Source organism: Drosophila santomea, chromosome 2R, assembly GCF_016746245.2.
Source record: "Drosophila santomea strain STO CAGO 1482 chromosome 2R, Prin_Dsan_1.1, whole genome shotgun sequence".
Taxonomy (NCBI): domain Eukaryota; kingdom Metazoa; phylum Arthropoda; class Insecta; order Diptera; family Drosophilidae; genus Drosophila; species Drosophila santomea.
In genome coordinates, this window is record NC_053017.2 from 16,816,205 (window position 1) to 16,838,309 (window position 22,105).

At 39.3% G+C, this 22,105-nt stretch overlaps 2 protein-coding genes across 23 annotated transcripts in view; both read left to right on the forward strand.

The window, feature by feature from the left end:
* Window positions 1-6,590, forward strand: LOC120447184 (prostasin). Its single transcript, XM_039628672.1, has 7 exons — window positions 1-210; window positions 4,899-4,944; window positions 4,997-5,145; window positions 5,274-5,795; window positions 5,866-5,914; window positions 5,989-6,116; window positions 6,172-6,590. The coding sequence occupies exons 1-7, from the start codon at window positions 6-8 to the stop codon at window positions 6,531-6,533; spliced, it is 1,461 nt and encodes a 486-aa protein (XP_039484606.1). The 5' UTR covers window positions 1-5; the 3' UTR covers window positions 6,534-6,590.
* A 3,630-nt stretch (window positions 6,591-10,220) lies between these two features.
* Window positions 10,221-22,105, forward strand: part of LOC120447179 (PDZ and LIM domain protein Zasp) — a 55,957-nt gene continuing 44,072 nt past the window's right edge. For 7 of the 22 annotated variants that reach the window (XM_039628662.2, XM_039628654.2, XM_039628653.2 and 4 more), the window contains exon 1: window positions 12,325-12,513. The gene's annotated coding sequence lies outside the window, so the exon portion shown is untranslated. Of the gene's footprint in view, window positions 10,408-12,320; window positions 12,514-22,105 lie in introns of those variants that run through there. The other 15 variants (XM_039628660.2, XM_039628647.2, XM_039628649.2 and 12 more) reach the window with 6 other exon arrangements.

The following is a 22,105-nucleotide window of genomic DNA, read 5'->3' on the forward strand; positions in this document are numbered from 1 at the left end:
GAACCATGTCTCAGTCTCAAGTGCTTTCTTTAGCTCTGATCGCGTTATTGCTGTGTCAGGGCTTAGCCCAACTACTGGATAAAAAGTGCCACGATAGCAAAGTTTCAAAAAACATCAATATCAATCATGGTGCACCTAACGCTATGCGCTGGATGGCAAGCATATACAATAATAACCAATTTATTTGCGATGGAACGTTAGTTCACAAACGTAAGTTAGCAAATACAGTATAACCCGGTTATAGCGACTTTCAAGGGACCGACGATTTTACGATAGTACCCCTTATCGAAAATAGACAATAGGGATAGCTACGTTAGCTATGTTTATTAGCAGCACAAAAAAAGGAAAATGTAATTTTTTGCCATTTTTCGCAAATTTTGATGATGGTACCCCTTATCGAAAATGCAAAAATTTGTCAAATTTTTTTTTTCGAAAACCGAAAAAGTAGGGATAGACATAGTTAGCTATGTTTATTAGCAGCACAAAACAGTCTTTATTTTATATGTGCGTCCATTTTTGGCCAAGTTATGGCGAAAACGCCGATTGAAAATATCCGATTTTTTTACAAACATTTTTTTTTCGATTTTTTGATAAAAAATAATCAATTTTTTTTCGATAGCAATAGAAGTATTTGTCCAATAGTGGAATGTCATACCTCGTTGAATTCGCAATAAAATTCCCTATCGATCCATGTACATACTTTGAAATGCTAATTTTTTGCCATTTTTCGCAAATTTTGATGATGGTACCCCTTATCGAAAATGCAAAAATTTGTCAAATTTTTTTTTTCGAAAACCGAAAAAGTAGGGATGGACATAGTTAGCTATGTTTATTAGCAGCACAAAACAGTCTTTATTTTAGCTGTGCAGCCATTTTTAGCCAAGTTATGGCGAAAACGCCGATTGAAAATATCCGATTTTTTACAAATTTTTTTTTCGATTTTTTGATAAAAAATAATCAATTTTTTTTCGATAGCAAAGAAGTATTTGTCCAATAGTGGAATGTCATACCTCGTTGAATTCGCAATAAAATTCCCTATCGATCCATGTACATACTTTGAAATGCTAATTTTTTGCCATTTTTCGCAAATTTTGATGATGGTACCCCTTATCGAAAATGCAAAAATTTGTCAATTTTTTTTTTTCGAAAACCGAAAAAGTAGGGATAGACATAGTTAGCTATGTTTATTAGCAGCACAAAACAGTCTTTATTTTATATGTGCGTCCATTTTTGGCCAAGTTATGGCGAAAACGCCGATTGAAAATATCCGATTTTTTTACAAACATTTTTTTTTCGATTTTTTGATAAAAAATAATCAATTTTTTTTCGATAGCAATAGAAGTATTTGTCCAATAGTGGAATGTCATACCTCGTTGAATTCGCAATAAAATTCCCTATCGATCCATGTACATACTTTGAAATGCTAATTTTTTGCCATTTTTCGCAAATTTTGATGATGGTACCCCTTATCGAAAATGCAAAAATTTGTCAAATTTTTTTTTTCGAAAACCGAAGAAGTAGGGATGGACATAGTTAGCTATGTTTATTAGCAGCACAAAACAGTCTTTATTTTATATGTGCGTCCATTTTTGGCCAAGTTATGGCGAAAACGCCGATTGAAAATATCCGATTTTTTTACAAACATTTTTTTTTCGATTTTTTGATAAAAAATAATCAATTTTTTTTCGATAGCAATAGAAGTATTTGTCCAATAGTGGAATGTCATACCTCGTTGAATTCGCAATAAAATTCCCTATCGATCCATGTACATACTTTGAAATGCTAATTTTTTGCCATTTTTCGCAAATTTTGATGATGGTACCCCTTATCGAAAATGCAAAAATTTGTCAAATTTTTTTTTCGAAAACCGAAAAAGTAGGGATGGACATAGTTAGCTATGTTTATTAGCAGCACAAAACAGTCTTTATTTTATATGTGCGTCCATTTTTGGCCAAGTTATGGCGAAAACGCCGATTGAAAATATCCGATTTTTTTACAAACATTTTTTTTTCGATTTTTTGATAAAAAATAATCAATTTTTTTTCGATAGCAAAAGAAGTATTTGTCCAATAGTGGAAAGTCATACCTCGTTGAATTCGCAATAAAATTCCCTATCGATCCATGTACATACTTTGAAATGCTAATTTTTTGCCATTTTTCGCAAATTTTGATGATGGTACCCCTTATCGAAAATGCAAAAATTTGTCAAATTTTTTTTTTCGAAAACCGAAAAAGTAGGGATAGACATAGTTAGCTATGTTTATTAGCAGCACAAAACAGTCTTTATTTTATATGTGCGTCCATTTTTGGCCAAGTTATGGCGAAAACGCCGATTGAAAATATCCGATTTTTTTACAAACATTTTTTTTTCGATTTTTTGATAAAAAATAATCAATTTTTTTCGATAGCAAAAGAAGTATTTGTCCAATAGTGGAATGTCATACCTCGTTGAATTCGCAATAAAATTCCCTATCGATCCATGTACATACTTTGAAATGCTAATTTTTTGCCATTTTTCGCAAATTTTGATGATGGTACCCCTTATCGAAAATGCAAAAATTTGTCAAATTTTTTTTTTCGAAAACCGAAAAAGTAGGGATGGACATAGTTAGCTATGTTTATTAGCAGCACAAAACAGTCTTTATTTTATATGTGCGTCCATTTTTGGCCAAGTTATGGCGAAAACGCCGATTGAAAATATCCGATTTTTTTACAAACATTTTTTTTTCGATTTTTTGATAAAAAATAATCCATTTTTTTTCGATAGCAATAGAAGTATTTGTCCAATAGTGGAAAGTCATACCTCGTTGAATTCGCAATAAAATTCCCTATCGATCCATGTACATACTTTGAAATGCTAATTTTTTGCCATTTTTCGCAAATTTTGATGATGGTACCCCTTATCGAAAATGCAAAAATTTGTCAAATTTTTTTTTTCGAAAACCGAAAAAGTAGGGATAGACATAGTTAGCTATGTTTATTAGCAGCACAAAACAGTCTTTATTTTATATGTGCGTCCATTTTTGGCCAAGTTATGGCGAAAACGCCGATTGAAAATATCCGATTTTTTTACAAACATTTTTTTTTCGATTTTTGATAAAAATAATCAATTTTTTTTCGATAGCAATAGAAGTATTTGTCCAATAGTGGAATGTCATACCTCGTTGAATTCGCAATAAAATTCCCTATCGATCCATGTACATACTTTGAAATGCTAATTTTTTGCCATTTTTCGCAAATTTTGATGATGGTACCCCTTATCGAAAATGCAAAAATTTGTCAAATTTTTTTTTTCGAAAACCGAAAAAGTAGGGATGGACATAGTTAGCTATGTTTATTAGCAGCACAAAACAGTCTTTATTTTATATGTGCGTCCATTTTTGGCCAAGTTATGGCGAAAACGCCGATTGAAAATATCCGATTTTTTTACAAACATTTTTTTTTCGATTTTTTGATAAAAAATAATCAATTTTTTTTCGATAGCAATAGAAGTATTTGTCCAATAGTGGAATGTCATACCTCGTTGAATTCGCAATAAAATTCCCTATCGATCCATGTACATACTTTGAAATGCTAATTTTTTGCCATTTTTCGCAAATTTTGATGATGGTACCCCTTATCGAAAATGCAAAAATTTGTCAAATTTTTTTTTTCGAAAACCGAAAAAGTAGGGATGGACATAGTTAGCTATGTTTATTAGCAGCACAAAACAGTCTTTATTTTATATGTGCGTCCATTTTTGGCCAAGTTATGGCGAAAACGCCGATTGAAAATATCCGATTTTTTTACAAACATTTTTTTTTCGATTTTTTGATAAAAAATAATCAATTTTTTTTCGATAGCAATAGAAGTATTTGTCCAATAGTGGAATGTCATACCTCGTTGAATTCGCAATAAAATTCCCTATCGATCCATGTACATACTTTGAAATGCTAATTTTTTGCCATTTTTCGCAAATTTTGATGATGGTACCCCTTATCGAAAATGCAAAAATTTGTCAAATTTTTTTTTCGAAAACCGAAAAAGTAGGGATGGACATAGTTAGCTATGTTTATTAGCAGCACAAAACAGTCTTTATTTTATATGTGCGTCCATTTTTGGCCAAGTTATGGCGAAAACGCCGATTGAAAATATCCGATTTTTTTACAAACATTTTTTTTTCGATTTTTTATAAAAAATAATCAATTTTTTTTCGATAGCAATAGAAGTATTTGTCCAATAGTGGAATGTCATACCTCGTTGAATTCGCAATAAAATTCCCTATCGATCCATGTACATACTTTGAAATGCTAATTTTTTGCCATTTTTCGCAAATTTTGATGATGGTACCCCTTATCGAAAATGCAAAAATTTGTCAAATTTTTTTTTTCGAAAACCGAAAAAGTAGGGATGGACATAGTTAGCTATGTTTATTAGCAGCACAAAACAGTCTTTATTTTATATGTGCGTCCATTTTTGGCCAAGTTATGGCGAAAACGCCGATTGAAAATATCCGATTTTTTTACAAACATTTTTTTTTCGATTTTTTGATAAAAAATAATCAATTTTTTTTCGATAGCAATAGAAGTATTTGTCCAATAGTGGAATGTCATACCTCGTTGAATTCGCAATAAAATTCCCTATCGATCCATGTACATACTTTGAAATGCTAATTTTTTGCCATTTTTCGCAAATTTTGATGATGGTACCCCTTATCGAAAATGCAAAAATTTGTCAAATTTTTTTTTTCGAAAACCGAAAAAGTAGGGATGGACATAGTTAGCTATGTTTATTAGCAGCACAAAACAGTCTTTATCTTAGCTATGCAGCTATTTTTGGCCAAGTTATGGCGAAAACGCCGATTGAAAATATGTACGTATTACCCATAAAAAAGTTGAGTTAACATATTCTAATTTAAGTGTTCATCCTTACGGCTGCAAGTTGCATATTGAGAGATAGCCAACTGTAAGTAGAACTCAATTGCTAGCCACACCGATTAATCTTTATCTTTCCAAAGGTATGTGCTCTTGGGGACATACAGCCAACACTTCCATGCAATTGAACAGCATGGCGTGGCATTCGCTATTCAACATCCCAATTTCCACCCCAACAATGGCGCAAATGATATAGGTCTGATGAGACTTCATGAAGAAGTGACGTATAATGGTAAGAAAAAACAATTTTGATCTTTGGGATATAAATACTATAATTAAAGCATTAGAAGAACACTATTCTTTGTGTTGTTAACTATTCAACTTAGCATACATTGCTCTATATATCTATTATGCCTGCAGCGCACATCCGACCGATTTGTATAATATTTGATAATGTGGTAAGGTCAGCACCTTTTGCAAGGCTCACAGCCTTTGGATGGCAACATCAAGCAGCAGAACCATCAAGTCAACTGATGCAGACCATACATCATCTATCCCAGAAGAAATCTTTTGAGTGCCATCGAAATGGCCAGAAGTTGCCCGTCAACGAAGGGCAATTCTGCGCCGGCAATAATGATAGAAGTTCCTGTGGGGTTAACTTAGGTAGTCCATTGATGGCCGATTTCATGTACGGCGGAAAAAACATAACCGTTCAGGTTGGAATGGTGAGCTACGGCAGCGAGTTGTGCAGCCCAAATAGTGTCTATACAGATGTAGTGGCCTACAAGGACTGGATATATAATACTGTGAGGGATTTAGAAACTAGAGGGGATCGGCTTTTGTACGAAGAGTGCAAGAGCGACTGGGCTGAAGATGTGCTTGTTCGCCTATGGGAGGTATCTCTGTCTCAGAATAATATCTCTGGCGTGCTGATCACGAACAGTAAGTTCATTTTTGTGAAACTGCGCCTAAACTACGTTATATCATTTTGAAATTGTGTTTATTATCAAAGGATTTGTCTTGACGGTGGCCAAAGATCTGCCTAACAATCCTCAAGTAATGTAAGTATTAATCTTTTTATTATAAATTTCCTGTTCAAGCACTTTAAATATTTATTAATTTTTTTTGCATACAGAAAAGTGGAAACCAAATATCTCAAAAGCTTCGACGTGGAATCGATCCATTCTCACCCCCATTTCACGTATTCATCAATGGATAACAATATTGCCTTGCTTAAATTGGCTCATGATGTGCCAAACTCAGGTAACACAGATTCAGTTTTGAACGCTTCGTCGATCTCACAAATTATTTTATTTAGATATTGTAAAGCCGATCTGCATTTTCTCAAGTACCAAATTTCCAAGGATGCTAACTGCCCTTGTGGATGAGACCACGAATGAATTTAAAGGAGTCAGGAATGTTGATTTGCACCCCATCAAACACATCGAATGCTCCAGAAGAATTGGAATGCCACTGAAAAGTAACCAATTTTGTGTCGAAAAGTCTAGTTATCTTTACCTTTCAGCCCCAGGCTCAATGATCGGTACACTTAAAAATATCGGCGATGGTAACAGGTACTGCCTTATTGGCATAACGAGCTTTGTTATGAACAGCATGGTGGTGTATACAAATATACTAAGCTATTCGGATTGGATAATGGATACAGTTTATAGTAATTAAGTATTTACAAGCATTAAAAATCAGTGAATACAAATAAAACTCCATTTCATAAACATTTCTAACATTTCTTGTGAAATTAATAAATAATTTAATGGCAACAAAATTTAAAAGAATTATTTGAGTCGATAACATTGGGTTGCCAACTTCCACGCAAATCCAATTTTAAGCTTAAGAATTGCCAATGAATTGATAAATGTATTTTTTAATTTAAGAGGAACACCTTGGCGACAGATTCACTGCGTTTAATTTCGCATCCGAGGGGGATATCAACAGTATAAACGAAGTACTACAGCGCCCATTCCAGATGTCACCTCCAATAAGACCTATCCGTCTGGAAGAAGTCTCAAACATGATACGTACCCTCAAAAGACGAAAGGCGCCAGGTCACGACCTAATAAGCAACGCAGTACTTAAAATCCTTCCCAAGAGAGCACTATTACTTATCACATTGATATTCAATGCGATACTTAGAGTGCAATACTTTCCCAAAAAATGGAAGAGTGCTAGAATCAGTATGATCCTAAAGCCAGGGAAGCCGGAACAGGATCCAAGCTCCTACCGGCCTATCAGTCTCCTGCCCTCCTTATCGAAGGTAATGGAAAGGCTGATAGCTTCCCGACTTATAATACATCTAGAAGACAATGATACTATCCCAATGCACCAATTCGGATTCAGAGCTGGCCACAGTACGATTGAGCAACTGCACCGTGTAGTCAATCATATCCTGAAGGCCTATGACCATAAAGAATACTGCAACGGAATCTTCCTCGACATTCAACAGGCATTTGATAGAGTTTGGATCCCGGGACTACTAGCCAAAGTCAAAACAGCGCTGCCAGCCAACCTGTTTGAGCTCATCAGATCGTTTCTCACAAACAGAGAGTTTTGCGTCCAGTCCAGAGACGCAACCTCTGTAAATGTTGCCATTGCAGCTGGCGTACCTCAAGGAAGCGTCTTAGGACCGATACTTTACTCCATCTATACAGCAGACATCCCCAAGCCAAGCTATTATGAAATGACCAATGACAACAGCAAAATGCTGCTGGCCAGCTTCGCTGACGACGTCTGCTTTCTCAGCTCCTCGAACAGTGAGACCGAGTCGTCACAAATGCTGCAAACTTATCTCAACGAATTCGAGAAATGGGCCATGGCGAACAACATCAAAATTAACGAAAGCAAATGCGTAAACGTTTGCTTTACGTTACGCCGTAAAACAACTCCTGCGGTACACATTAATAATGTGGACATAGAGCAAGCAACTAAGGCGAAATACCTAGGCCTCACACTGGACAAACGCCTAACCTTCCGAGATCATATTGCCAGAGTCGTCAAAATGTGCAACCTAAAGCGTAACCAACTATTCTGGATGCTAAATAAGAAAAGCAAACTACCTTTAAGATGCAAGCGTCAGATTTATCAGCAAATTATCGCACCTACTTGGAGATACGGCATCCAAATTTGGGGAGTGGCGGCTGCGTCCCACCGAAAACGATTCCAAACCGTCCAGAACAAAACATTAAGACAAATCACTGGCTGTGACTGGTTCGTTAGCGGCCAAACGCTTCACAATGATTTAAACCTGAGCCTTGTTGAAGACCAAATCTCGTTCTTCTCAAGCAGATACAACGATCGACTAACTGCCCACCGTAATCGTCTCGCCCGGAGATTACAGGGGGCTATCCCAATTCGCAGGCTCAAAAGAAGACATTTTGGGCTGCTTCTAAGATGATAGTATGAATATATTATTTACCTGAAACCTCACTACTCGAAATTTGACCTATTCCTATATATTAAGATGAAAACAAATTATATTTTATAATTAAGAGATTATTTACTTAAGACAACATTTAGGTTAAAGGCTTTAATTGACCTGTTCCTGAATAATATTAAATAAAGATGTTAATTAATTTAAAAAAGAGGAAGCTGATAAGAGCTGCAGTGTAAGTATCGGCAAAAAGTAAGAAAACAAAATGTGGTAGCTTATAGCGGTGGCCGCATAGGTGGCGCTGTTTTTGTGTAAAATTTATGTAAGCTAAGGCGGTTCCGCAAGTCAACGCCAGGTGTCCAACACAAAGTTTAAACTACAAGCAAACTTAAACTTAAACAAAAGAAGCATAGTTAACAATAAATTGAAATATTTGCTTTTAGATTACAAAAGATCGATAGCTAATAACGAAGATCTGTTGACATGGTATATATATATATAATATAATTTGGCAAAGCCCACGTACTACTATCCCTAACAAAAGAACACACAATTTAATGTCTTTTGCGGGCTATTCCCAGGCAATTTCTTTATTTAAGCGCTCATTAAATTGTAAACCCAAGTGCGCCCCCCCCCTAGATTATATAGTTGGCACTTCCTCCTGGTCGCCGCACATCCTCAATGCAATTACGCGCATGCCGACAGCGCATGCGTGACATTTTCAGTGTGACTGCGCGATGTCGCTTCCTCTGGCCGGGTTCTGTTGGTCAGTCTGTCTTTGGGCCAGAAGTCCGGTCCGTGGACTGATCAAACAAAATAGCTGGCAAATGATTTACTGACGCTCTCGCGTGCATTAGCCAAAGTCATGGGGCTAGCACTTTTGGTTTCTGTTCTTTTCACCTCCAGTTGCAGGGAGACGAGGGGGTTTTGTTGGCCCGCTTCTCGCTCTTGGTCAACAATATCACTGTAAAGGGCATGAGGCAGGCGATCTGCAAGGCGGCAACCGGTTTCGGCCAACTGCGCAGTTTGATCGCTTTTTTCATGTCTTTCTTTATTTTGTTGTTTTTTTTTTTTTTTTTTGGGAGGAACTGCATTTGCTGAATTGTTGCCCTCACAAAGGGTTTTTGCAATTTGGAAAGAAAGTTTCAATTTTTTTGATTTTGAAAATTGTAAAATATATACGAGTATATCAATATAGACATATATGGACATTTTCAATGAATAAGCCCTGTCAAGTGGATTAAGTTGACTCATTCAGTGCAACGCCAGTAGCAACAAAAGAGGGTGTGCAGAAAGTGCAGCGTTTTGTCGACTGTTTTGATACATATTTGTTTGGCGCTAAAAAGGAAAATCAGACTTTGTGCCCGTGTCCAGAATCAGGGTGTTGTGTTGGGGCCGCTGTTGTTTTGGGTTGTGTAGCCGTCACCCAGATTATCAGGAAACTGGAGGAACCAGTTTCGGTGCGATGTGGCATGCAACCTAAATATAGAATTGCAGTTCGCCAAAAGCCGCGCTATTTGCTGCAAATTAGCTTGCTCAAATTATTGATCCAGGCCAGTAAAGTGAATTTATGGCTCGAATGCCACTATCACTGGCTGCGAAATTCGTGGCTTATGATTGCGCCCGGTGTTTGTTTATATTTGCGTTTGCTCTATTCGGCTTTTTCGGGCCTTATCTTATCAGCAAGTGCCGCACACGAGTATCACACATGTACAGATACAGATACAGATACAAATACAGATACACTGGCCGATACAGAAACCGATACATTTGCGCACCTTTTGGCTAAACACTTACCTGTTGATTGAGCGGAGGAGAGAGCGAGTGAGAGCGCAGCGTGCGGGTGTGTGGGTGAGCGGGAGTATCTGTGTGAGTCGCTCGTCTTACAGTGCGACTCCAAACAACCCGTCGTCGTCGAGATCCCGATCCCAGCCCTCATTCGCTCGAACGCAACGATCGCGCGCGGTTGTCTCGCAGAACAGCAGAAAGATATAAACCCGGAACGAAAGATATAAAACCAAGAAGTGTCGAGGAACTCAAACGTACCCACTCGAGTGCTCAAAACATCCAGAAAACAACTCTCCCGGTCACGGTCCCCTCAATCGGTTTTCATTTTCGCAGAGAGAACGTTGCGAATCCGCTTGCGAATCCAACAAGTGCGAGTGAAGTGTAAGTGTCTTGGCCAGTTTCTTGCCGATTTGTTGTTTGTGGTTTGTTGTTTGTGCTGGCCTCCTGCCAAAAAGTTTTCAAAAAAAAAAAAAAAAAAATGAAATGAAATGAAACTGCCGAGAAGAGCCGGTTTCGAGCCACAGGGCTCAATTGTGTGATTCATGTCTCTAAAAACTCCAAAAACTGACCGTTGACTCAGCATCCCCGAATATCAAAGACAGATTTAAGCAATTAACCGCATTGATATAAAAAGCAAAAGTGTTAACCGCAAGTTATTGTGTAACTAACCGTTGTCACCGTCATTAAAAACACGAAAAATCGTCGAGATGCGGTCTTTAAACTTAATTGCGCCCGTATCTCGGTATTCCGTATCTTAATCGGCTGACCGAAATGCGTAATAAAAAACCGCAAGAACAGTGTTTTCTTTTTTTGTTTTTTAGTGATTTTGATTGAATTGCGCAGAGCTCTAGATTCTTTATTATTATTTTTGCCACTCAACATGATTTAATTAAAAAGCCAAAATTGTTTTTTCGGCATAGTTAGGTGGCGGTGGGCTGGTTTATTATTATTTGTTTACTTGTTTGCTGCTCTTGTTTAACCCGCCTGAGCTTTTTATGCCGCCCGCGATGTGATGCGATGTAGTCACAAATACACGCGGTATAAAACATTCAAATATTATATTATATTATACATATTTATCTACATAGTCAGCCATGTTTTCCTGCGCCTTTTTTTTGGTGGATTGGTGGATTGTTTGCCTCGATTCGATTCAATTCGTTTCGTTTCATTTCGCTGCTTGATTGAGCACATCAGCGCTGGCAAAAACCTATTTGCGTTTATTTTTGTAAGCGTTGCGCTATGGCTACATTTTAACATATTAATGTTTTATCGCTCACTTTTCATGCACTGGAAATTCAATTTATGAAAATTTCGATTTAGCGCGAGTATGTTTTTAGACCTGCGATCTTTAAAACAAAGGGCAAGGGGTATGGGGGATGTGTGACCTCGACGGCATGATTAATCGTTTATTGGGAAATGGATAATGGATCGGATGGATCATAGCTCTAATGGAGTCACCACCGCTGATTCACGCACTCAGGATCTTTTGTGACCCACATTCCCCAGACTATTCGGGTTTGTTGTTCCCATTCGGATGCACACTTTGTTGTGGTTTTGAGGAAAACAGATCACGGGAAATGGTTCAGCAGCAGAAACTGAATAGCGTCAGCCAAAAGCACCTGCACTTGCTTTCAACTTCAAAGAGACGTGCCAAATGTGCGTTTCATAAGCATACTTCATTCAAATATAATGGGAGAAGTTTAAGGTTTTTAACCATAGCATTCGTTTTAAAAGAAAATAGTCATTAAGTCATTAGTAAATCTCTAATATAAATTATATTTTTTTAAGGAACATAAAAAACAGTATATGAGCCCTTCTATAAATGGTTTATCCCATTTAACTAGATGCAATTATAGGATTACCATGAGCTACAGCCCCGAAACGGACTGATTGCACATGGGGGCATTTCGCTGGCAGTGCCGTTAAAAGCTTGGGAATGAAAACAAAATACAAACAATTAGCCAAATAACAAAAAGTATAAACCGCACCAGGAACAACAAAAACAGTGGGCCACAAAAGCCAGACAGACATTAGCAGCCGTCGTCGTTGCCGTCGTCTGGCGTTTGTAGCTTTGCTTTGCCGTGTAGCTTCTGCCGTCGAATCGGTTCGGTTGGGAATTGAGAACCGACAATGTCTATATAGATGCTATATAGCCAGACTGCCACTGCCACTGCCTCTCGCACGGCCCAAAAGCAGCGACGCTGGCAGCGACGGCGACTGCGACGCCAGCGATGTGGTTGAAAAGATTTTTGTATTCGAAAACGGCACAAAATGCACATAAAAATTTTCGGTTTCGGTTTTTGCTTTAGTTGAGAGAAAATCGTCGCTTAGTTAACGTCGCCCAAGAACTGAACTGGCAGTGCACCACAAACGCCACGAATATACGAAACCGATTCAAGTCCAAATCAGAAAAAATCAAATCAAATCGAAACCGAAACCGATACCGAATCGAGTCCCAGCAGAAAGCCACCCGATCGGAATAAATCGGTCAGTACCAGGTCGCATGTGAAATCAGCCATTTGTTGGGTGGAAATCAGCTGGTTATACAATAGCCTGCCGCAATCGATTCGCCAGGATCGCTGATGAATCAGAATCAATAACAGAGACAGCCCCCCTCCTCCTCCCCCACAAACCCACCATCCATCCATTCGCTAAACAGTGACTTGTGTGCATTTTGTGAAGGTTAACAACAAGTAAAATCCCTTACGAAACCGAAGACTCAGCGCGAATATATTCGATTGGTAAATAATTTTCTTGGCACGCCGATCCAGGGAATTTCGTTTGACGCATATATCACATTTTGTTGGCCAGAGGTACAGATACAGAGATACAAAGATACAGATACGTCGTAGATCTTCGGCTCGTTGAAATTGAATAAAATTATATAGTCAAAAAGCGAGAAAATTTTTAGAAACTTTTCAAGGTGAGTTTATTTTTAGATCCTCGAAATGGCTGCGCGGATTGGATTTGTTTCCGAATACTCTCGCTCAGTCAGTCAGTCAGCGCCAGCGCCAGCGGCAGTTCGCCAGCAACCATCCGCCAGATACAATATCTGCCAGATACAGATACAGAGATACACAAATTGAGAAAGTGCTGCGGATGTGGCGGCCACCACCTCCTGCGCCTCCTTCCCATGCTCGAATTGCTGCGTTTTTTGGCGCCACGGTTTCTGAGACATTTTCAAAACGTTTTGAGCGATATATAGTCTACATATCGGCGGCAGCATTGGACATCGCATATTAATGAAGCCAGACCAGCTCTCTAGGTCGCCTCCTCGAAAAGTGTCTTTCGTTATCTTGGCAATTTTCTGTTGCGATTTTCGTGGTTTCTGCTCTTCGGATTTCCTCTTCGGATGATCTATTTTCAGCCATTTTCAGCAGTCACTCTCTCTCTCCTTTTCTCTCTGCCTGCCTTCACATCTCTTGCTCACTCTCGCTACCTCTGACATCACGTATACGCAGTGGTTGCTCTCCATTTCCATTTCCATTCGCCATTTCCCATTCCCGCCAGGCCACCAGCAGTCTGCCTGTGATGTAATTTAGCCATGACCAAAACTTCTTGTTGCTCGCCCTGTTCTTGTGCCCGATTATCTGGCGGGTTTCTTTTGGCCGCGGTTCATTGAACCCCCACAAAACGATGAAATCGATTAATCACCCACCTTGTTATCTTGCGATTAAACTAATGTTTGGTCACCTCACCCATAATAGCCGTAAAGCAATCGCCACTTCTGCCGAATCCATCTTATAACGCCTCACAACATCCATGAATCAATGCGCGATAAGATAGTGCTTCTATAAACTTGAATGAGCTAATGGCCATTGCCACTGACCACTTGAATGAAATGAATAAAATGTCTTTGTTTACACTGCGGTTTATCAGTCCAAGGCGGAATTAATTGCCCAAAGGATGGGTGCACATGGAAATACACTGAAAGCATGGAACTGACTGTTCTAGCCAGGAATGAAAAATCTAGATAATAATATTATTAAAATTTATAAGTGTGGTTCTTTTAGCAAACAGAATTAGCAAACATTTTATCTCAAATTTCTCTCACTACTGAAAAGTACCAGCAAATACTTCTTCGACTGGGGATCGTAAATTAAGGCCGTCGCGGAAATGTAGCTGAGCTCATTAGAATGGCACTTCTCGTTCACATCCTATTCCTATTCCGTTCCTGGGTGCGTGACAATATTTCATGGCTTGGCTTCACTTGACTCGGAATCGGATTCGTGCACATATTGCAACAATCGGGGGGACTGTGCGATGGGGACAAGGGGACAAGGGGAGACATGCTCTACAAAATTCAAACAGCTTTGCGTATATTTTAATTAGTTCGCTCTCGTTGGCTGGTTGCAGTTCTCTGCGGTCTGTACTCTGTGCCACCAAATCATTTCTCAAGAATTTAACCTTCGTGAACTGTCATGGTAGATTGCATTCTCTTTCCTTTTGCTGAGACAAGCACTTCTCTCGTATCTTTGTTGATTCTTCGGGGTTCGTATGTCATTCACAGCGAAAAAGCTGGCGAAACAACGCGAAACCAGACCGATGATAATGATTAAAGAATATTTTAACCGACCTTAATGGGAGGTTTATCCCTGGGAAAGGTTGGGGGAAGTAGAATGTGATATGACCGCTTCTGAACTTCTGATCTTGAATCTCATATGCTATTTGGCTTAATAACGTACTTTTAAACAGTTCCATAACTATTTGAATAGCTACGATTACCCATAATATTTCTGATATTTGACTGCGAAAATGGAATTATTTCTATATCAACAACTACATTCTCATGCTGAAGTAGAGTATTATTATTCGACTAAGAAACATTGATTGCTACAATCTGAATTTTAGCACCTCTACTTGTTGATACAATGTTTATTGATACAATTGCTCACACTTGAGAAGCACCTGTGAGGTGCAACCCTGACCTTAACTTCTGCCAACGAGTTGATCACTTTCGCCTGGCCAACAACTCCGATGGCACACTTTCGCACAGATATGAAATCGCAAGTGGAGTCGAGCGAAATTACACAATATTCGAGCGGCAATTTGACTAAAAGTAATCACGTATCCGACGCCTCGCAATTACATAACCGCAGTGCGTTGAAAATAAACGCCCACAGACGCGAAATCTTCGACGAAGAAGTGCAGACTCAACTCAACTCGAATTGTCTGAACGCCCCCCTTTACCCCTTTTATTTTTTTTGTTTTTGCGCTAAATGGGTAATGGGTACCACTGTGGCCACTGCTCTTTCTGCACCACAAACGTGACTGGCAAACAATTTTTGGTTTCATCGCCGCGGCAAAAGCCACAGAAACCCATCGAGAGATTGCGATTGAGTCGGCACTTTGGGATAGGGTTCAGTTGGGGAAACCCGCATAGCATCCCAATCCATTCCCGAGTTTTGTTTATGAATTTAACGAAGGGAAAATATTTATTTTGGCCATGCACGTTGCGCTGAACAAATTATAAAATCTCGTGCGGCGCGCGCTCATAAATCACAACAGCATTTACGTGCATCTCTTTTTCGGGTTCGGGATCGAGATCGAGAATTAATTGCCCGACATTTGGTAGCGTTTAAACGGGCGATTGGTGATTTTAAATACGTAAAATAAGGCATTCCTTTCGAGTTTTCCTTGGAAAAATAGTTCAAAACGCTGGCCTTCCGCCCACCAACGAAATTCATTCGAGGGGCATTTCTGCGCCAAGTCTATTTCGATCGACAGCCCCTTGCAGACAGACGTCAATGCCAAAGTCACAAATATCAAAAATATCAAATATATGTGATTGGCAAAGGCGAAAGCGAAAGCGAAAGGTAGGGCGGCATCTCAATGAAAATTACTTTGCCTTAACCCCTTCCTGACCAAAATGCAGCTCCAATTACCCCAAAAATGAGAAAAAAGCGACCGTGTGCGTCCGTCACCGAAATAGTTTCCTCGGCCAAACAAAAATTTATATACTCGTACATTTCTGATGGTATTTTTAAAAGAAGAATCCGCCTGTGACACTTGCCTCTGTCCATTACGAAGGCTGACAAATTGTTTGTTGAAACGGGGTGAAATGCAAATGCTAAGCATTTTATTTAGTCTTTGATTAATTCATATCCAACAGATACTTGTTCGTTTGCCAGCCGAGGCGGCAGAGGTTTTAACAAATTCATTTGGGTGTTCGCACAATGTTCTCCCAGCATCCAGGAGTCGAGGAGGAATTGAGAGCTGAGGAGTAGAGAAGTGGAGAAGTGGAGGAGCCCAGGAGCCGGGCACTTTGTCAGCCCTAATTGCAGCACTTTGTAAACTGTCACAGGGCAGGCCGTTCAAAGGGGGCGGGGCAGCAACAAGTGTGTCTCCTCCTGGAGTCCCCATTTTTTGATGGAGAATTATGGCCGCCCGTCCTTTGTGTCGACTTTATCTGCCAGTTTCAATCTGCCGCCTGTCATTAGCCCAAGTGAATAGGGGGATATATGCAGGCGAGATATACTTTCCAATCATCGGAATGAGGAAAAATTTGCATTTCGCAATTGCATTGCGCTTAATCGCATTTTGTTAACCCATTAAAGCCTACCAATTATGCACAAGAGGTAATTACAAACAACAAAAAAACAAACAAAAAAAAAGGAAAAAACAAAGAGACAAAATGAAAATAGTTTTCAATTAATTTCATTTTGTTCATTAATGTTAAATCAAATGGCAAATCCATTCGCAGTCCGTCTGTTTTTGCAGTTTTCAGTCCGATAATCTTATTGACTGCATAATGCGTTCGGTCGATTGGATAGAATATATAAATTGACATATATACACATGTAGATGCCTACGAAGAGAATGTCTTTTAAAATTGAGCTACTTGAGCTATTTCACTCCTTCTAGCTTTTTAATTCTAAAATCAATGGTTCGACTTTTGGGCAGGGATTAAATTAAATTACCGCACAAACAGCAGCCGACTGACAAGCCCATTAAATTGTCATTATATATGCCACACACAATTTGTAGACAAATTGAAGAGGGAGATGGGCGACTGATTGAGGGCTTTGTTCTGCGCACTTTGTGCGGCTAATTAAATAAATGCGTTGATAATTACGCTTTATTAGCTCAAAACAACTAATATGGCATTAACTATTTCAGTGACAGATTTAAAATTGCATTATTTTCACTACTTTTTTCCCAGCAGATGCATTTTTTTGTTGCTGTTTGTTCAATCGCCAAAGCTGGGAGTTTAATTTATGGGATTTGGTTTTTTGATTGTTTCTATTATATTTAATTACATTTTGTGCTGGCGAATAATGTGATATTTTGCATTATTAATGATGGCATTTATTGCCATTGCCCTTTACAATCCCCACTTTAAATCCGTTTACTTATCAATATCGAGACGGATAAAAGCGTTTAGATAAAAGCGGGAGTATATGCATCTTTTAGATATGTTCCTGAATATCTGCATGTGGCTATTCGGCTTCAGCTTTAAACGCCGGTTTTTGACACACAGTTTAATAAATATTTACCTGTCAAATATTTCATTTGTCTATGTTGATTTACTCGAAAATCCTCCGAAAATAGGTGAACGCATGGAAATTGCATTTTTGACTGACTGCAACGGCCATCGAACTATAATATCTCTGATTAAAATTTGCATTCGCATGGCATCTCACGTTTCTCATAGAAAGCATTCGGGAAATATTAATCAATTTTGTGCACAGCGTTTTGTGCATCGCACAATTATAAATCCCGTATCCAAGCAATCAAATTGCCGCATAAGCTCCCCCATTTGCCAGGGTATGCAATGTGTTTGTATCTGCAGAATTTACATATTTTATTTGTGAAAATTTATGCAACTACGGACAAATATTGGAAATTGCCAATTGAGAAAAAATGTCGATAAAAATTGCTCTGAATTAATACGCACATATGTAACCATAAATATTCGATTTATATAATGAAATAAGAGTTTTTGGTTTATTAACGTTGGGGATTCCATTGTGGTATTGAACTTTTTGGCACCTAAAAAATGCAACTGCAATCGCATCTGTGTACCTGTATCTTTATTTATATCTGCATCTGTATCTGTATCTGAGCGGGAGAGTTGAGTTTCCATGGCCGGCGGAAAATTGCCACATTCAATGTCACTTGCACATCACTCTCTTTTTCTCTCGCACTTGAAAAGCAAGGAAAATAATCACAAAAGAAGCGGCAAGAATGCATGCAAAGTGTCACTTTTGTCAGCTTTTCCCTCGGTTCTTGTTTTGCCATTGCGCCTAGTGCAAAAATATTAAAAATATCATACAAGCACACACGCAGCACAAAGAGAAAAACTTTTCCCCTCCTGCTGTTGTTTTTCCTCATTTTCTTTTTTTCCTACCACACATTTTCATTTTTTTTCAAAATACTCAAGTGTTTTGATGCACTGACAGTTGCAGACGTGTGCTGGTGTGAGTGTGATTGCAAGTGAAAAACTTTTTTAGCTTTCAGCGCTTGATAAGCGCCGCGAAAAAATATAACAAAAAATACAAAATACGAAGGGAAAACTTGAAAAGAGAAAAAAGTCGAGTCGTCGAGCCGTTGAGTTACGCCCATTTAGCACGCGCATTGCATTAGACAGACTGAAGAGCAACAGCGTCGTCATCATCAGCGGGGGATCGCGGGGCGGGCTTTTCCCGGGGGGTGGTGCGCTGTTTCCAGGCGGGAGGAAAACATGTCCTGTTAGCCGCAAGCACGAGCGCACACATGACGTCACGTCACGTCACATTGCATCAGAGCAGGCACCCCTTAAGTGAATGCTTAAGCGACAGCGGGGATACCCTGTAGCGCAACATATATACGCCACTTTTAATAAACAACTTCCACTTCAAGCTAATACAAATATAGCTGATGAACACTTTGAAATATCCCTTGTACTGCATTCATTTGACACTACTCTTCTATTTATATAAAATATAATATATAGTTTAGCTAGGATTAAATGCTGTATGTATAGACATGTTCCGCAAATCAATAGGTTTTAGATTTATATGTATAACATCGAAATGGATTTTTATTTTTAGAAAAATGTTTCCTAAAAGCTTTAGTTTAAATAGAAACCACAGCGAAGATACATTAAGTATATTGAATACATACAAATGTTGTATATCATACATAAAAGCTTTTCAATTAAACACATATATGTGTTCCCACAATTTGGACCAAGAGCTCAGAAACTATCCAATTAATGATTGATCCCCAGCTCGGTCATCCCTCGGCTAATCCGATACACCCGAGCTGAGGGCTGTCTGAAAGGTATTCAGAAATCACTCGGCCCCAGGCAGAATTTCTACGACTCGCCAGCTTCCCCGCACCCATTCACAGACCCCCCCTGCATTTCCCCAACGGCAACTTCAGTTTCACTCAGCAAAGTTTAGTTTCGGCCCGGCCAACAAAAGCGCGTCTGTGGAAAAAGCCAAACAACAACTACGGCAACAAAAAAAAAAAGCCAAAAACGAAGAACTTGAAGAGTTAGAGAGCGGGGGAGCCACGAAAAGAAAAAAATAAAGATGAAAAAACGTTGAGCAGTTTGAAGTGTACGTGAAATTTGCATAAATGCGAAATCAACGCGTTCACTACTTGGCGCTGCCCTCCGTTTCGATTCCCCGGAGGAGCTACCAAGCACTTTGCCACACATATGGATATGTGGATGTGGATATGTAGATATGTAGATATTTGGATATGGGGACATGGAGATACAGGGATACAGGGCTAGAGAAGAAGAGAGGGATGTGGAGGCATGGCATTTGCATGGCTTGTTATTCCCCGACAGATGGGTCTGCTGACTGCGTTTTTCCACTCCTAATTTCAACCAACTTCTGCCAGTTAGTGGGTGAATATGTCGCTCCGGCTTCACTTTTGTTTGGCCCAAAGAGCCAGCACATCAACAGCAGCAGCAGCAAGATCTTTGAAGTAGTTTTCTTGGGCCTCGACCACTTGACAGCCGGCAGTCAAATGTGAAATGGGATGTGGAAAATGGAAAATGGGATGTGGGATATGGGAAATGGAAAAGCTGTTGCTGCCTCACTCGAGTGGCTTTTAATGAGCTGTTCCCTTATGCAGTTTATTAATGTGTTGAAATGGCCAGCTAACCAAATGCACAATGTTTGTCTGATTCCCGATTTGTTTAGAGTCTGCCGCACGTAATTAGTTGGCTCATTACAGATTGAAGCTGTTTCGTTTGATAAACAGATATTCCAGAATAAACAGACGACTGGAATCTATGTTACAAAAGCGATTCCAATTTCAATTGGTGCTGCACGTTAGGAATGGCATTTGGAAATTAAAGAGAGAGTTGTATAAATATACGAACATTTAAAAAAAATAATTCAATTGGATTATTTGTGTAGTAAAGTATAAACGAATTTCTGTGCCTATGAAAAGCTTTATTGAAATTCGAATAGCATATAGTGAATCTATCTGGATGAGCAGATGATTTCCTTTGCTCCTCACTGCGGATACTTTCGCGCAGTGTACTTTAAAGCAGCGTGCGAAACGGCCAAATCGAATTGTCGACCCCAAAAACCCCTTCTTCCCCATTCCGCATCGTTTTTTTTTTATTCCGTACTATGCCCACCATAGCCACCATGACATCATCTGTGGCAGGCAGCAGCAGCATCGTCATGATCACCACCATGGCCATCATCATCATCACCATCATCATCAGCATCACCATCGCCATCACCATCGACTTTGACTGCTGATGGTTCCAGTTTGGCTTCGGTTTCGCCGTTTTTTCGCCGTCGTCTGCTTTCTACTCAACTCTCTGTTATTATTCTGGCTTTTATGGCGGGGGCCAACTGCTAATGATGCTGTGTGTGCTCTGAAATCAATTTGATTCCTGCTCACTTTCTGTCTGCCAATGGGGTAATGGCAACTCATGAGCTGGCCGTGATTCCCATTATGCGGCTCTTTCTGCGACAGGAAATCGGCTTACAGTTCCACGCACAGGAACTTTTTTTGAATTCGGGATATTTTACAGTTTTTGCATGACCAGCAAGCAAAACACCACGCCCTCTGCTCGTTCCGCACAAAATGTTGGCAATAAATCTTTGGAATTACCGCATGCAAATTGATTTGTTGCTCTCACCCCGAATCAAATGCAAACTGCATTTCGAGGAGGAACGTCCAAAATCGAGGGGATCACAAGGGGCAGCATCAGCGGGCCGTAAATAAATTGTAATTTGCCAATTGTGTGTGTGCGATAACTCGTTTTTTGACACTGCCCCAGCCATGGCTTAGTACTTGCTCTCAATACCGATGTTTTACTGTACCCGGAAGCGGACTACAACGCTACGTGTCCCAATGGCTTTTCCTTCCATCCCGCCACGTCGAACTCCCCTTTTGAAAACGCACCCATCCAGTGGCATTTGGTTATTAGTCATAAAGCTGCAATGGGATTGCCAACTGGACAACTTTGTTAATGATACATGGTTGACCAAGTTTGGATTTGTTGGCGCTCGTTGTTGTTTGTGTGGCGTCAAGTTGATAAGTTGCTGGAGCAACTTGCCTGTTTGAGGATTAAATAATTTGTTTACAAATTGCTTGCATATGGAAAGTTTGTGCCGCAGTTTGCCCAAGGCCGACCTAAAGACTGAAAAGTGGGTCAGGTCCCCGGTCCCCTGGCAGGATGAAGACGGAAAGGGTTTCAAGAAAAAGGACCACCCTAATCCTGGGCCAAACAAATTTCGCCATTTGTTAGAAGCTTCTCTTCACGTCGCAGAAACGGGCTTGATAGGTCCGAAATGGAAGTTTGTCAAGGAGATAATGTATGCTAGGGAAAATAAAATTGATATTACTATAAGCAAGCAGGGCAAGTAAATATTTTTTGCGTTTTAAATATATTACCAACTGCTACCAAACAAGTAAGTCGTTTAAATAGGAATGTGAAAGGGCGTTTAGGGATTCTTGTATCAAAGAAGTTTTAATGTTTTCCACACCATTTGAAAATTCAAATACTAAAATGGTAGGACAACTGCACAATATTCGGTAATTTAATCTTGCAGTGTGCCAAATTGTCGATGACGTTTTGTCAGCCGCAGAGCATCCTTGTGGCAAGAGCATTTGAGCC